The 16540-nt window shown below is 37.0% G+C and overlaps 4 protein-coding genes across 5 annotated transcripts; 3 read left to right on the plus strand and 1 right to left on the minus strand.

Moving 5' to 3' along the window:
* The first annotated feature begins 410 nt into the window (after positions 1–410).
* LOC106416299 lies at positions 411–4118 on the plus strand. The gene is made up of 6 exons (XM_048736222.1): positions 411–2446; positions 2532–2679; positions 2752–2899; positions 2967–3185; positions 3279–3704; positions 3787–4118. The coding sequence occupies exons 1-5, from the start codon at positions 829–831 to the stop codon at positions 3516–3518; spliced, it is 2373 nt and encodes a 790-aa protein (XP_048592179.1). The 5' UTR covers positions 411–828; the 3' UTR covers positions 3519–3704; positions 3787–4118.
* A 52-nt stretch (positions 4119–4170) lies between these two features.
* LOC106355972 (MATH domain and coiled-coil domain-containing protein At2g42470-like) lies at positions 4171–9208 on the plus strand. 2 transcript variants are annotated; one of them, XM_048736223.1, is made up of 7 exons: positions 4171–4495; positions 4584–4744; positions 4877–5061; positions 5204–7513; positions 7591–7751; positions 7889–8061; positions 8182–9208. In XM_048736223.1, exons 4-7 carry the CDS (start codon positions 7416–7418, stop codon positions 8578–8580), a joined length of 831 nt encoding a protein of 276 aa, XP_048592180.1. In that variant the 5' UTR covers positions 4171–4495; positions 4584–4744; positions 4877–5061; positions 5204–7415; the 3' UTR covers positions 8581–9208. The 2 variants fall into 2 exon arrangements, with proteins under 2 accessions (XP_048592180.1, XP_013709139.2); XM_013853685.3 differs by lacking the exons at positions 7591–7751; positions 7889–8061; positions 8182–9208 and having other exon boundaries at positions 4219–4495; positions 5204–5727.
* A 927-nt stretch (positions 9209–10135) lies between these two features.
* On the plus strand, positions 10136–13972 carry LOC106354359 (serine protease SPPA, chloroplastic-like). Its single transcript, XM_013794277.3, has 13 exons — positions 10136–10599; positions 10690–10873; positions 10973–11110; positions 11358–11528; positions 11612–11715; positions 11941–12008; positions 12206–12372; positions 12452–12521; positions 12719–12873; positions 12951–13056; positions 13205–13292; positions 13365–13508; positions 13600–13972. The coding sequence occupies exons 1-13, from the start codon at positions 10219–10221 to the stop codon at positions 13831–13833; spliced, it is 2010 nt and encodes a 669-aa protein (XP_013649731.1). The 5' UTR covers positions 10136–10218; the 3' UTR covers positions 13834–13972.
* A 1046-nt stretch (positions 13973–15018) lies between these two features.
* On the minus strand, positions 15019–16376 carry LOC106357260 (protein STRICTOSIDINE SYNTHASE-LIKE 12). Its single transcript, XM_013796935.3, has 3 exons — positions 15997–16376; positions 15632–15901; positions 15019–15551 (listed from the first exon to the last, which is right to left on the minus strand). The coding sequence occupies exons 1-3, from the start codon at positions 16239–16241 to the stop codon at positions 15080–15082; spliced, it is 987 nt and encodes a 328-aa protein (XP_013652389.1). The 5' UTR covers positions 16242–16376; the 3' UTR covers positions 15019–15079.
* Between the last annotated feature and the right edge of the window lie 164 nt (positions 16377–16540).

Here is a 16540-nt window from a genome sequence, read left to right on the forward strand (position 1 = left end):
AATACATATTTACCCTTTAATAAAACTTATTTTGGTCATTTTTTTATTAAATATTATTTTGTACAAAATCTTAAAAAACACTATCATATAGAATTTCTTTAGTTTAATTTTGGGGTTTTGTCCATTTTGAGTAATATAGATATATGAATCGCTAAGATATTTATAACATTTGGCTAGTTTTTTTTTTGTTGAGTAATTTTATTTTCTTTTTATTTTTTGAAAAGAAATTTTGTTTTTTTGGATAAAAACTTTCGAATAATTTTAATGTTTGATATATAAATATTTAAATATTTAATTATTTTACAATTTATATCTTCAAATTTTTGTTGGTTTTCGATATTTTAGTTTTGGTTTCCCATAGCTGGTTTACTTCGAACCATACGGGTCGGGTCGATCTCCGGCTTTCCAATTATTCGTTTTATCTCAAACTACAAACCAGTGTTGAGGAACGATTAACTGGGTTTTTCCAATAGCTTCTTCCAAATTACAGAACAGAACAGATAGAGCGAGAAACGTTCAGCTAGAGAGAGATATGTACATCGGTTTGAACCCGCTGCGTAGCAAAAGCCCCTTCAGTATCGTTATTTTTTGATTAAGCGCACTGATAATCAAGAAAATTTGCTTCATTTTTTTCGGATAATTGAAGCTCTTGTTCGACCCTATCGCTTATGTAACTGGGCTTGCTTGCGTATTGGTAACACTTGATTTGATGCAATTTTGTTGAATTTCATTCGTCCCCGTTCATCAAAAGCAAAGATTTTTCTTTCTGGGTTTTCAATTCTGAATCAAACCCACATCATATATCTTAGTGAATTTAGCTGTATCAAGATGGCTAGAAACGCTAACAGTAACGTGTTTCTCGAAGAATGGTTGAGAGTTGTGAGTGGAAGCAGTGTCTCTAGTACTTTAGTGAAGCAGAACTCTGCACCGTCTGCTAGGTCTATTATTCAAGCATGGTCCGAGATTCGTGAATCTCTTCAAAGCCAGAGGTTCGATACACGTTACCTTCAAGCTTTACGAGCTTTGGTTAGCTCTGAGTCCACTATCCACGTCGCTGATCCCCAAGCAAAGCTTCTTATCGCTATACTATCTTTAAAAGATGTCTCTCTTCCGTATGAGTCTTGTACGCTTGTTATGAGATTACTCTATGTGTGGATTAGGAAAGCTTTTAGACCCTCTCAGGCTCTTGTTGGTTCCGCGGTTGAGGCTATTCGTGGTGTTGTTGTTGATGATGGTAGGAGTAATCTGCAGCCGGTGTTGTTAGCGCAGAGCGTTCTGGTGGCTGGTGCTTTTGCGAGTGTGCATTCTCTGTCGGGAGAGTTGAAAGTGTTGACCTTGGAGTTGCTATGCAGGCTTTTGGAAGGAGAGGGATCACTGGTGGGATCTCGAGGAGAGCTTGTTCCTGTAGTGCTTGCGGGGATCGGGTATGGTTTATCCTCTTCGTCTGATGTTCATTACGTCAGGCTATTGGATTCCTTGTTTGGCTGCATTTGGTTGAAAGATGGTAGTGTCACTCATGGTCTGATGATTCTTCATTTGGTCGAGTGGGTTGTGTCAGGTTACTTGAGGTCTAATTATGTAAACAAGATGTCTCTCTTTGCAAATGAGGTACTAGAGAGGTCTAAGGGGAACTACACTCTTTTTGCTGTCTTGATGGCAGCAGCGGGAGTACTCAGAGCTTCCGCGGCAGGATCACAGAATCTTGAGGTTGTTTCTAAACTTAGAAACTCAGCTGAAAAACGTTTAGACGCTGTAGCTCAACTTTTAGTTGCTAATGGTTCAACCACTCAGAGAGATGATCTTCTGTTGAAGTGCTTTGCTATAGCATTGGCTCGATGTGGGACTGTTTCTCCCTCTCCTCCTCTGCTTCTGTGCCTCGCTTCTGCATTGTTAACTCAGGTGTTTCCTCTGGGCAATATATATGAATCGTTTTGCAAAGATCCTATTGGACCAAGACTCATTTGGGTGAGGGAGCATCTTTCTGGTGTTCTCTTCAAGGAATCAGGGGCCATAACCGGAGCTTTCTGCAATCAATACGCAAAAGCAAATGAAGAGAACAAATACATTGTGGAGAATATGGTTTGGGACTTCTGTCAAAACCTCTACTTACAGCACCGTCAGATCGCTCTACTGCTTCGTGGTGTAGAAGATACATTGCTTGGAGACATAGAGAAGATCGCAGAATCATCTTTCCTCATGGTTGTGGTCTTTGCGCTAGCTGTCACAAAACAGTGGCTGAATCCAATAGTGTCTGAAGAAAGAAAGATGGAGACATCAGTCAAGATACTAGTTTCGTTCTCATGTGTAGAGTATTTTAGACACATTCGTTTACCTGAATACATGGAGACAATTAGAGAGGTGATCTCATGCGTCCAGGAGAATGATGCAACTTGTGTTTCATTTGTAGAGTCCATCCCTGCCTATGGTAGCTTGACGAATCCGAAAGGTTTGAGAAATCAATTTGTTTCTGCAGTTTCAATATCACATTAGTAAGATTTGAGATCTCTTTTTCTTTCTTTTTTTGTCTGCAGACTTGTTTACGCAGAGGATAGAGTATGAATGGTCAAGAGATGATGTGCAGACATCTCGAATACTGTTTTATCTTCGAGTGATCCCAACTTGCATTGGAAGGTTATCTGCTTCTGCCTTCAGGAGAGTTGTTGCATCAACCATGTTTTTGTATCCTTTACTCTGTTTTGTTTAAACCATGGCTATGATCTTTAAGATTCCTTAACAATCATGTGGTTATAGATATATTGGACATCCTAACAGGAAAGTGGCACGAGCATCTCATACTTTGTTTGTAGCATTCCTCTCTTCGGCAAAGGAGTCGGAAGAGGACGAAAGAAACCAACTCAAAGAAGACCTTGTTTACTATTACATGGAAAGATCTTTGGAGGTACCTAACACTGGATGCAGTGTAGCTCTTTTTTTCTGTTGTTCATTACTAATTGTGTATGGTTCAGGGTTATCCTGAGATCACACCATTTGAAGGTTTGGCTTCAGGCGTTGCAGCCTTGACCCGGCATCTACCTGCTGGAAGTCCTGCTATATTTTACTCTGTCCACAGCCTTGTTGAGAAGGGTTCAACGTTTAACACCGATGAGTCCCAAGGAAGAAAGTCTGATCCTGGTAATCAGATTCTTGACTTGCTTCTGAGACTCGTCTCTTTGGTTGATATACAAGTAAGTTTCGTTTCCATCATCTCCAGTTTAAATGGCTTATGTGTTAATGTTCTCTTTGTCTTTGTACATTAACTTGCTTTTGTTTTGGTTCAGGTGTTGCCGTATCTGATGAAGTCATTAGCACAGCTTATTATAGTGTTACCAAAAGAAAAGCAGAACATGGTGCTTGGTGAACTGTATGGTCAAGTGGCTGAATCAGACGATGTGATTCGCAAGCCTTCTTTAGTCTCTTGGCTACAGTCACTGAACTACTTGTGTTCTAATAACCGGACTCAAGGCTCAGGTTCTGGACCAACTATAGACACTTCGAACCAGTTGGCTGCTCGGCTCTAGGAGGAATCTCCTCATAGTTTAGCAAACATGTAATATAGAGAATAAAAATGTAGTTTTCCTATATGTTAGCTAAGTTTTCATGTAGTAAGCAGAGTCTGGAATATATCTCCTATTGATGTCATAACTCATGTTCCCATCTTGTGTGGGGAGTCGGGCATTCCTTATGTCGATGTTCCCTCAAAGGAGGTAAAAAGCTTCCCATTTGATTTCTGCATTGATTCTCAGAATTTTGAAGAGATTATAAATCTTTACATCATTTACCTTATAGGATCTTGCAACTGCTGGAGAGACGAAGCGGCCAACATGTTGCGTTCTTATTCTAACAAAGCCTGCCAAAGGAGAATTAAGCCAGAAAGTTCAAGAGAAACTTAAGACGGACTATGATCATGTTGTTGAAGATGTCAAAGAGCTTGCTTCTTCTACTGTGTATTAGGATTGCATAATGATTTGTATTGCTCTTTGCTGTCTCATGTCTCACTGTCTCCAGTTTCCTTATGAATAGTAGTGTAAACGAATCAGTCTCTTCTGTGGTAATTTTTTCAAATATTGGGAATCTTATATGTTTCTACAATCTCTTAAAGATTTGGTATTTTCCTCAAATCTCCGCAATCTTTATCTTTCCTAAAATATCTTGGGAGTCTTTATCCTCTCTTTTTTGTTTCTATGATTTTCTTTTATTTTTCTCAAAATTAGGAAGAGAGGTGATTAGTTTGTAATTTTATAAGTTTCTTTTAAAGTGCTTCCTTATTTCTTTTGAATTAGGATCTCGAAAAAATCTGTATAAATATTATTTGTTGGGTGGTGACGAAGTATAAAAAAAAAAAGTTTTGTGATAGAAATTAGTCGTCAAGTTCCAAAACCCTAATAAGAAATAGAATAATGGAGGATCAAAATCAGACGAGTTTCACATTTATGATAGATAACTTGTCTGACAAGAGAATAGAATCACCAAAGTTCTTAAACGGCAGCTATGAATGGTAATTTTTTTTCTTCTTATTATTATTGACTCATCTTTTAGATTCAACGTCTTTTTTAGGGTTGAATATGTTTCTTCTTTTCCAACAGGGTTGTTGATGTTTATTCCAAAGAGGAAGACCACAAGTTAAATGTGTACCACTTCCTTATGGTTGCGAATCCTGAATCATTGAGACCTGGATTCATAATACGAGTTAGTTTCTTCTTCGTTATGCTGAATCAATCAGGCAAAGAGTTATACAGAACAAAAGGTAATTAACTCACTCCTGCTTTAGGCCTCGGCCCAAAACCTCTATTATTTTCATATAACTTCTTATTCTTTGTATCTAGATCTGGTCGTGAATTTTAAATCAGTCTTTTCTGTTTTTGTCCATAACATACAGAAATGTGCAAATTGTTCTGCGATAAGGTCTGCGATGAGGCCAAGGGATGGGGTTGCTACGAGTCCCTGCCTCTTGAATTCGAGACGAATAAAATCATCCTAAAACTCGAAATCGTAAAAGTAGTTGAAGTTGTTGATTGGAATGAGATGATAGAATTTAATGGTTTCCAGATTCATTATTCTCAGGTATTTTCTATTTTTTTGTGTTTTGAGATTTATATGTTATCCTTTCTAGGATGACTTAGGAATCAAACAATGTTCTGTCTATCTCGAGTGAGCATTTAGGATTCTATGAGACTTATATATATATTTTTTTTCTTGCTGGCAGATTGAACCAGTTAATTCGCTTTTCCTGGATCACCGGGGCTTTACACATAATTTCCGTCTAAAGAACAAATTATTGAAGACAACATACATGAACGTCCTCCTTGCTCTCGTAGAGACACTGAACAAGCCTCAACATAGTTTGACCGAGACTGAGCTAAGCAATGCTCGCAGCGACCTGGTCGAGCTAACAGAAGCAGGTTTCAAGCTAAACTGGTTAAAGACAATGCTTGATGAGGTTTCCTTTGATGGGAATAAAGGAAATTTTGCTGATCATGGGTCACAAGTCGAACAACACATCAAGGAGAAGGTCGAGGCTGCTAGAGACTGGCTCGAGGGTGCTATTCACTCTTGGAAAGGACATTTGGGATTTGTTCATCTTCGTAATGAGAAAATCGACTGAAGATTAATACATTTTAATTTATTTCTTTTTCCATATATATATATATAGTTTCATGGATCTCATATTAGTTGGAACGATCGAACCAAAGAGTTTTTTTAGTCAAGTCAGATTCATATTGCGTCTAATCCCAGTGTCCCATGCGTCAACCAACCTTATTTACATAATTAACATATATAACTCTCCCATGTCTCTCTATAGACTCCAGTGTGTATCCCAAACTCTCAAGTAAGTTCCGTCTCCATCATCTTTAGCTACTAGAAAATGGCTTATGGTTTTAGTGTTCTCTTTCTCTTTGTATGCATAACCCTTTTTTTTGGGGTTCAGGTGTTACCGTATCTTTCTCAATTCACATGGTGCTTGGTGAATTGTATGGTCAAGTGGCTGAATCAGACGATGTGATTCGCAAGCCTTCTTTAGTCGCTTGGCTGCAGTCACTGACCTACTTGTGCTCTAATAAATGGACTCAAGGCTCAGCTTCTGGACCGACGATAGACACTTCTAACTAGTTGGCTGCTCGGCTCTAGGAGTCTCCTCATAGTTTTGCAAACATGTTGAAATAGAGAATAAAAATGTTTTCCTTGTATTTTGTTAAAGCTTGTATGACAAAAACAAACAGCAGTCAACCCGGTTAGATATATGATTTACGGTTTTAATTAATTTGGTTACAAAGAAGAACCGAACTAAAACTTAAACCGATAAAAAGGCCACCGGTTCACGGTTCTGTCTGAAGATTTACGGTTAGTTTTCTGTCTTAGAATGAGTTTGAATTGGGATGGCTATCTTTTTTTTTCTTGACTCTTTTTTTACTTACGCAGAGTTTGTGTCATAGCTGGAACGATATCTCCTATTGATGTCATAAATCATGTTCCCTGTCTTGTGTGAAGAGTCAGGCATTCCTTATGTCTATGTTCCCTCAAAGGAGGTAAAAAGCTTACCATTTGATTTCTGCATTGATTCTCAGAATTAAATATTTGAAACACAACTGGTATACATTATAACCTCTTTAAATCAATACTCTATAAATTAATATATACTAAAAATTTCTATAAAATAATAAAATTTTATAGTCCTAAATTACGTTTTTAATTCAATTAGTATATCGATAAATTAATATTTCTATAAATTAATAAAAACTTATACATTACTAATTTATAGAAGTTTCCTTGTATAATATGAGGATCATAATAATATAACTGTACTTATATATAGAAAACAATAAATCATTTTTGTGATATACGTAGCAAAGATGAATATTTACGTCTAATAGGAATTTAAAAATTAATATTTTATGAATTTTGTCAAATATTTCTCAAACTAATTATTAAAAAAAGTTTTCTTGATATTTGTACTTCTCAATAAATAGTATGGACATCTTTTTGTAACCCAAAATTTTATTATATAATAAATTCAAATAGATGATAAATATATATATATATATATATTGATGAGATCAAGATGTGACGAAGTATTAAAAAATTTATATATATATATATATATATTGATGAGATCAAGATGTGATAATTACTTCAAATATTCGGAATCTTTATCTTCTTTTCTTTTTATTTTGTTTCTATAATTTTCTTTTATTTTTCTCAAAATTAGGAATTGAGGTGATTAGTTTGTAATTTTATAAGTTTCTTGTAAAGTGTTTCCTTATTTCTTTTGAGTTAGGATCTTGAAAAAAACTGTATAAATATTATTTGTTGTGGTAAAATAGGCTGTATACGGCGGGTAGTGACGAAGTATTAAAAAAAAAAGTTTTGTGATAGAAATTAGTCGTCAAAGTTCCAAAACCCTAATAAGAAATAGAATAATGGAGGATCAAAATCAGACGAGTTTCACATTTATGATAGATAACTTGTCGGACAAGATAACAGAATCACCAAAGTTCTTAAACGGCGGCTGGGAATGGTAATTTTTGTTATTGACTCATCTTTCAGACTCAACGATTTTTTTTAGGGTTTAATATGTTTCTTCTTTTCCAACAGGGTTGTTGATGTTTATTCCAAAGAGGAAGACCACAAGTTATATGTGTACCACTTCCTTATGGTTGCGAATCCTGAATCCTTGAGACCTGGATTGATAAGACGAGTTAGTTTCTTCTTCGTTATACTGAATCAATCCGGCAAAGAGTTATACAGAACAAATGGTAATTAACTAACTCCTGCTTCAGGCCTTGGCTAAAAACCTCTATTATTTTTCATATAACTTCTTAAGTCTTTGCTTCTTGATCTGGTTGTGAATTTTAAATCAGTCTTTTCTGTTTTTGTCTTAATTAACATACAGAAATATGCAAATTGTTCTGCGATAAGGTCAGTGGATGGGGTTGCTACGAGCCCCTGTCTCTTGAATTCGAGACGAATAAAATCACCCTAAAGCTCGAAGTCGTAAAAGTAGTTGAAGTTGTTGATTGGAATGAGATGATAGAATTTAATGGTTTCCAGATTCATTATTCTCAGGTATTTTCTACTTTTGTTTTTGAGATTTATATGTTATCCTTTCTAGGATGACTTAGGAATCAAACAATGTTCTGTCTATCTCGAGTTATGAGACATATATATATTTTTTATTGCTGGCAGGTTGAATCAGTTAATTCGCTTTTCCTGAATCACCGGGGCTTTGAAATAAATTTCCGTCTAAAGAACGAATTGTTGAAGACAACATACATGAACGTTCTCCTTGCTCTCGTCGACACACTGAACAAGCCTCCACATAGCTTGACCGAGACTGAGCTAAGCAACGCTCGCAGCGACCTGGTCGAGCTAACAGAAGCAGGTTTCAAGCTAAACTGGTTAAAGACAATGCTTGATGAGGTTTCCTTGGATAGGAATAAAGAAAATATTGCTGATCATGGGTCACAAGTCGAACAACACATCAAGGAGAAGGTCGAGGCTGCTAGAGATTGGCTCGAGGGTGCTATTCACTCTTGGAAAGGACGTTTGGGATTTGCTCCTCTTCGTAATGAGAAAATAGACTGAAGATTAATTTAGTTTTTTTTCCATATATATAGTTTCATGGATCTCATATTAACTGGAACGATCAAACCAAAGAGTTCTTTTTAGTCAAGTCAGATTCATATTGCTCTAATCCCAGTCTCATGCGTCCACCAACCTTATCTACATAATTAACATATATATAACTCTCTCATGTCTCTCTATAGACTCATGTGTCTCTATAGACTCGAGTGTGTATCCCAAACTCTCATGTATCAAAATTTTATTCTTAGTTCTTGATGTATTAGGATGATAATAATTATCACTTATAGATTGGCACATACCACTTGAAAGATAGTTCATCTTTTTATGCAAACATTGAATTTAGAAATCCTGTTTTGAATGCTATGTATCAAAATCTTTTCAGTTCATGATGTATTATGATGATGATGAGATTTTAGATAATTATCACGTTATAAATTGACACATATCCTTTGGAATATAGTTCATCTTCTTTATGTAAACATTGAATTTTGAAAATCCGATTTTGAATGCTATGTATCAAAATATTGTTCTCAATTCTTGATGTATTAGGATGATAATGAGATCTTAGATAATTATCACGTTATAGATTGACACATACACATTGAAATATAGTTCATCTTATTTATTCAAATATTGAAATCATGTTTTGAATGCTATGTATCAAAATCGTATTCTCAGTTCTAGATGTATTAGGATAATGATGAGATCTTAGATAATTATCACATAATAGATTGGCACATATCCTTTGGAATATATATCATCTTCTGTATGTAAATATTGAATTTTGAAATCCGGTTTTGAATCCTATGTATCAAATTTTTATTCTCAGTACCGGTATACTATGTGTCTATGCTCGTTTTCATTAGTGTTTTTGTTGCATACTACGCCATTGACAAACAACACTTTTTGAGGCGACTGATCTCGGATGAACTATCTGTCATCGTGGGATCAGTTGCTCTTATCAAGTATAATTCTCATCTATTAATATTTGTGACCAATTTGTGAACTTGACTTAAAGTCATATATTGGAATTTGAACTGATTTTCCATATTTTAGGCCATATATATTATCAAGAAGTGTATCATAATCTGTCAACCGTGGTTCTGCAACAAAAAACAATATAGTAAACATCTCATATACCTAACTAAGAAATGACTGAATCAAAGCCATAACAAGAAGGTGCGTAACATACCATCAAAGTTCCATCGATACGAGTACCATCATTATAGTTGTCCATGTTGATGATACTAATACTAGGGATGAAGTTGATGATTTTCTTAACGAAGACAGATTTGAAAATTGAATTAAGAAAAATGATGGAAATTTTGAACTAGAGAACAAGTATAATAATCAAACAGTAAACCAGCAATTTGAAAATTGAATTTAAAACGGGTTTTTTATTCACTTGGTTATCAACCATTTGACTGGAAACTGAAATTCTGTTTTTACTTCAGCTTTGATTGAATGAACCGGGATAAACCGGAAGTGGATTAGCGAATCATTGTGAGCCGTTACTCCACGTAACCACTTTGACCATCACATGGTGAAGCAAGGGACGACGTGGAAGAAACTAAACCTTCTTCAATTGTCCTTCTTTCTCTCTCTCTCTTTTCCTCTTCCGCTGGAAAAATCGCGAAAATGGCGAAGCTTCTACTTGTTCACGCGCCTCAAGTAGTGTTCAGCAGTAGTAGGTCACTAGTCTCGGCGACGGCTCTATACAGAAGACCTCTCCCGGTGAACTCCAAATTCACCTCTTCGGATTCGCATTCACCCCACATCGTTCCTCGTCTTCGTTCTCGGAGATTCTCGGCTCGTGCCTTTGACGATTCACCTGCTGAGTTGGAGAAAGATGAGCCACGGGATGGAGTGGTAAGAGATGAGGAGTATCCTACAGGAGAGATGGTGTATGAGGATAGAAACGCGTGGGAGAGCATTGTAGTCAAGTTCCGGATGCTCTTTGCTTATCCTTGGCAGCGTGTTCGCAAAGGAAGCGTCTTGACTATGACTCTGCGTGGCCAGGTGATCTACATATAGTACAATGTTTGTTGTTGTATTATTTTGTGTCTACAGCTAAATTGAGTTTTGTTTACTCTCTATGTTATGTTTCAGATCTCTGATCAGCTGAAGAGCCGTTTCACTTCAGGCCTTTCCTTGCCCCAAATCTCTGAAAATTTAGTGAAAGCTGCATATGATCCTCGTATAGCTGGAGTCTACCTTCACATTGAGCCTTTGAGTTGTGGATGGGGAAAGGTTGAAGAAATTCGAAGGCATATTTTGGATTTTAAGAAATCAGGTAGCTAGCTCCTGAATTCTCTACTAAATATCAAAGCTCATATCTTTCCTACTGCAAGTCCATTTTTCTAAGAGCTGATCAAACATTTTTTTTTTTCAGGGAAATTCATTGTTGGGTATATCAACATATGTGGACTTAAGGAGTACTATCTTGGCTGTTCATGCAGCGAGCTCTATGCTCCGCCTAGTGCCTATTCCTTTCTTTATGGTTTGACTGTTCAAGCTTCTTTCCTTGGAGGTAAAGATTGTTTGTTTCTTCTTTGGCTCTGTTTCTCGCATTTAAAATAGTAATTAGAAATTGTATACAATCTGCGCACCATCCTTCCTTCATTGAGACAGATTTGCTAACTGAACTTTTACATATGTAATTGAATTGAATCTCAAATCCTGTTCTCGTCAGTGGAGGTCCTAAAGCTGACTATGAAAGATGCAAAGACTTGCATATTCACATTTATCGTTAACTAGTTACTTTTTCAAAAGTGTAGGTGTATTCGAGAAAGTGGGGATTGAACCTCAGGTTCAAAGAATTGGAAAGTACAAAAGTGCAGGAGATCAGCTTGCTCGCAAGAGTATATCCGAGGAGAATTACGAGATGCTGAGCGTGCTACTTGATAACATCTATGCAAATTGGCTGGATGGTGTTTCTGATTCAACAGGTTCGAGACCTTTTTCACAATCTTGTTATGGTTTTTAACCGTTTAGTTCTCTCCTTGAGTGGCTTCTGCTTAGAACCACGCAGGGAAAAAGCGAGAAGATGTTGAAAGTTTCATCAATCAAGGAGTTTACGAAATTGAAAAGCTAAAGGAAGAGGGACTGATAAAAGATATTCGGTATGATGATGAGGTAATACCATGTCTATCCTCATATTGTAAATGGGGAAGCTAGAAGTGATGATGCTTGTTATTTCGTCTTTTATTAGGAACTTTCAGTTTTTAATGTTTTAGTATCCTCTCAAAAATATTGAAACATAGTTATAAAGTTTCACTGAAAAAACTCTTTAAAAGAGAATTAGATAACGGCCCCATACCGTTTCTGATATGCTTGAGTCAATTTGAATGCCCCCTGCAGGTTATATCAATGCTGAAAGAGAGGCTTGGAGTTGAAAAGGACAAAAAGCTTCCTACTGTTGATTACAAGTAACTATCTCTAAATTGAGTCTTACTGAATCTAGAGCTATTATCTTTGCATGTGTAATTGGCTCAAACCTTATACTATTAGGTGTTGTATACATAACGGCTACTCTCCCCTAATTGGTTCCTGCATTATTGCGTAATCTTGATTTATAGTTAGTGTAATAAGAACTGAACATTCTCAACTGAAATACTTTATGTAGGAAATACTCAGGTGTTAAGAAGTCGACTCTTGGTCTAAGCGGTGGTAGAGACCAAATAGCTATTATTAGAGCAGGGGGGAGTATCTCTCGGGTTAAGGGTCCGCTGAGCACTCCTGGTTCTTCTATTGTAGCAGAACAACTAATTGAGAAGATCCGCAGTGTAAGAGGTAGGTCTGTTAATTTTTCATCTACAAAGTATACCTGTGCTCTTCAACAGCAGCCCAAAACTTTCTGTTTCTTTTGAAGAGAACAAAAAATATAAGGCTGCGGTCATCCGAATTGACAGTCCAGGAGGCGACGCACTCGCTTCTGATTTGTAAGTAGTTTTAGTTAATCTTCAGTGCTGTGTAATTGTACCTTATAATATGCTCGTATGATGATTTAACATGTCATGGATGGTTTCACTTCACCTTTTAATATGATGAAGTCAGAATCATTTATTTATTTATTGAAGTTTGGATGGTTTTGCTGCACCTTTTGGTTTTATCATAATACTAATGTATTGGTATACAGAATGTGGAGAGAGATCAAACTATTGGCTGAAGCAAAACCAGTGGTTGCATCAATGTCAGATGTGGCAGCAAGCGGGGGCTACTACATGGCAATGGCTGCAAACACCATTGTTGCTGAAAACTTGACATTAACTGGCTCAATTGGAGTTGTCACAGGTGATCTCATCTTTGTACAACTATCTCTTTCACCCTCCCCATTGCTTGATTGCTCTTGTATGCTCTTGTTGTTGCAGCAAGATTTACCTTGGCAAAACTATATGAAAAGATTGGCTTCAACAAGGAAACTATATCTAGAGGCAAATATGCTGAGCTTCTCGGGGCTGAGGAAAGACCTTTTAAGTAAGTCACCGCACTCCATTTATCACACCTGTATAAGACTTCTTTTTTTCAACCAGTTGATGCCAATTTGGTTTCTGTTGTCATATTTGATCCTCGGGACTGCTCTGTAAGAACCTGTAAGTTCTTTAATTCACAATTATGTTTTCAGGCCAGAGGAAGCTGAACTATTTGGGAAGTCGGCACAGCATGCATATCAGCTTTTCCGGAATAAAGCAGCTTTGTCAAGATCGATGCCTGTATGTCCTTTCCTGTATTGCTGTTCTCCAATGCCTTTTCAAGACTAATATTTTGTTCTGTCACTTTCTTAGGTTGACAAGATGGAAGAAGTAGCACAAGGTAGAGTCTGGACCGGTAAGGATGCTCACTCTCGTGGTCTAGTTGATGCTCTCGGCGGACTCTCCCGAGCTATAGCCATCGCTAAGCAGAAAGCTAATATTCCTCTTGACAAGAAGGTTGGCCCATTAAAGATCTCTTTTGCTTAACTGAACTCATCTTTGTATAGCTTACAATTAGATACTTTGGTTATTCTTGTGGTAAATACAGGTAACTCTTGTCGAGGTTTCTCGGCCTTCTACATCACTACCAGATATCTTAAGCGGTATAGGAAGCTCGGTGATTGGAGTAGACAGAACATTGAAAGGACTACTCGATGAGTTAACAGTCAGCGAGGGTGTACAAGCTCGAATGGATGGGATCATGTTTCAGCAACTTGGCCGAGATTCTTTAGCAAGTCCTATCATTGATCTTCTTAAAGATTACCTCAGCTCTCTCCGATGATTCCAAACCTTCACTTGATCCGTTACAAAGAAACGTCTTCAAAGCCATACTTAATAATAAAGACTTCATCAATGAAATTAAACTGATATCAAGTTAAAACCGATTATACATGAAGTTAATGTGAAAGAAGTTTCAAACATATAAATATGTACCTGCAGTGTCTCTCTAATAACACCAAGCAAATAATGAAGACCTCAATGACCACCGTTTTCTTCCTCGCAGTCGCCCTCTCCATTTCTGCTATCTCCTTAGCCAAGGAGAGCCCTGTGGAAGATTGCCTAAGAAGAATCATCGCCCCAGCGCTCACTCCTTCTCCTTCAGACAAACCCACAACATCTAATCTCAAGCTTGAAGACGAGTTATGCAAAGACGAGACACGAACCGTCATGTTCTTCTTGAAACTGCACGGAAGGTTCCCACGTTACTACCTCAAGGCAATGTGCAATGTATTCGAAAACGATGAAAAGAAAGTGAAAGATTACGTTACCACAAAATGGTTAGATCATTCGGAGAAGCTCCTCAACAGCTTATCTTGCATAACAAGGACCACCTTGGTGATCAAGAAGAGTCCTCTGGAAACTTGCATTAAGAGAAACACTGATGAATATATCACTCTTCCTCTTTCAAAGGAAACAAAATATCATCTAGATGTCGTAGATATCATAGGAGACGATTACTGCAGAGACGCTGCACGAGACATCTTGTACTTCTTGGAACTCCACGGTACGTTCCCACCTTACTACGTCCAGGCATTGTGCAATGTATTCGAAGACGAGGAGAAGAAAGTGAAGGAATACATTATGAAGAATTGGTTATATCGTTCGGGCAAGCTCATCGATAGTTTATCTTGTTCTTCTCTATAAAAAAATCCGTAAACTTTTTGATGAATTAAAAGTATAAAAAAACTTTATAATATATTCCTTTCGTTTAAAAATGATGTATTTCTCTGGAGTTCTGATAATAAATTTTGATTATACTTGCATTGTTTTTTGTGATTAACTAATTTCATAATTTTAGCCAATCAAATTTAATAAACATAATTAATTTCTTGAAAATTTACAATTTACCATTACTGTCTAATAAAATACAAGTATAAGATACACATATATATATATATATATATATATATCTATATATATTTTTTTTTTCTGAAACAATTTTACTTTTTATGTAAAATATATATCATTTTGAGATGGAACTTGGAAGCATTATTATTTCTGACATCTTTTGTTACAAACTTACAATATTACATGTTACCAACAAAGTTGGTCGTGAGTGTTCCGACATAAACAACACTTTTATATTCATTCACTTCACTAACTAACGTATCTCCATAATATTCTCCTAGAGACATACGCCGTATAATCTCACCGCCGGCGTTGACTTTCACCGCTGACGGCTCGGTAGGGACTACTATAAGCTTCACGGAGTTGGAAGCGATCCAGAAATCTCCACCGTCTGTTTTCCTTATGTTGTCAGGACCAGGGATCGAAGGTACGAAAATCTCCCACGTGTTGGCTTTTGGACCCTTGATCCAATACCTTAAGATTCTATTCCTCAAGAACTCTCCCACCAGAACAAACTCTCCGTCGGAGCTCACGGCGCATCCGGCGGAGCCACTTAGACCGCTTAACAAAACGGTTACGCTTTTAGTCTTTGGATCGTACCTAAAGAACCTCCCCGTTGCATCGTTAACAGCAACCGCCAAGACAAGTTGACTGTAATAACAAAAAGAAAAAAAGTTACGTTTGTTCGGTTTAACTAAACCGAACCGTTACGAAATCGGATTATAAGTAACCTGGGGCCAAATCTTGTGCTGAAAGATGTGAAGTAAACCGAACCGGTGACTGGATCTACATCTAAACCGTCAAGGAATTTAAAAGGTGAACCACCTGCGCTATCGGCTAGGCGCTTGGCTTGGCCACCGCGGCGTGAAACCAGGTACAAACCCAAGAATGCATCGGCTATGTACAAATCTCCGGTTATCTCATTGAAAGCTAAACCGACTGGTCTACCACATATGTTACCAAGAAAAGTCCCTACTGCTTTATCACACAGTGACTTGTTCCTATGAAATAAACATTGGAGTTGTTACAAAAAGATATGTGTAATGTACTTATGTACTAATGTATATATATATAGGTATATCGAATTAAAACATACGCGATTGATGTAATATAAGCGAACTCTGTAAAGCCAAGTTTTGGTCCTTGGTATTTTAGGATCTTGCCGCCGGAGACTCCAGTATAAGGTCCTCCACCGTGAGAATCGAAAGCAAAAGCTTCTGGACCAGAGGCTCTTGGTGGCAGAGGAATCTTCTGGAAGGTTTGAAGAGCGGAGACAAAAGAATGAGATGTGAAGAGAATGAGCAAAAAACAAAGGATGAAGACTCTCTGTGTTTCCAACATTCTGACTCATCAATGGATCACAATGAAACAAAGCAATATCGTTTTTGTATGCATACACGCACAAAGTCTTTGGCTTAGTTGGATCGTAACCGATTGGTAAATGGTTATTAACCGGTTCATGATTAGCTTAGATGCTCTTCTTGAGATATGTCACAAGACTTTTGTCTTTTCTCTACAGTTTCCATTGTTTTAAACTTAACAATTTGTTTTGTCTTTTTCTGACTCTTTTTCACGTGAACATGGCCAACTTTCCAGCTAATCCGAATATAAATACTGGAATTTTCATTTTTCATTACTTT

This window comes from Brassica napus, chromosome A7 (assembly GCF_020379485.1).
Source record: "Brassica napus cultivar Da-Ae chromosome A7, Da-Ae, whole genome shotgun sequence".
Classification (NCBI taxonomy): Eukaryota; Viridiplantae; Streptophyta; class Magnoliopsida; order Brassicales; family Brassicaceae; genus Brassica; species Brassica napus.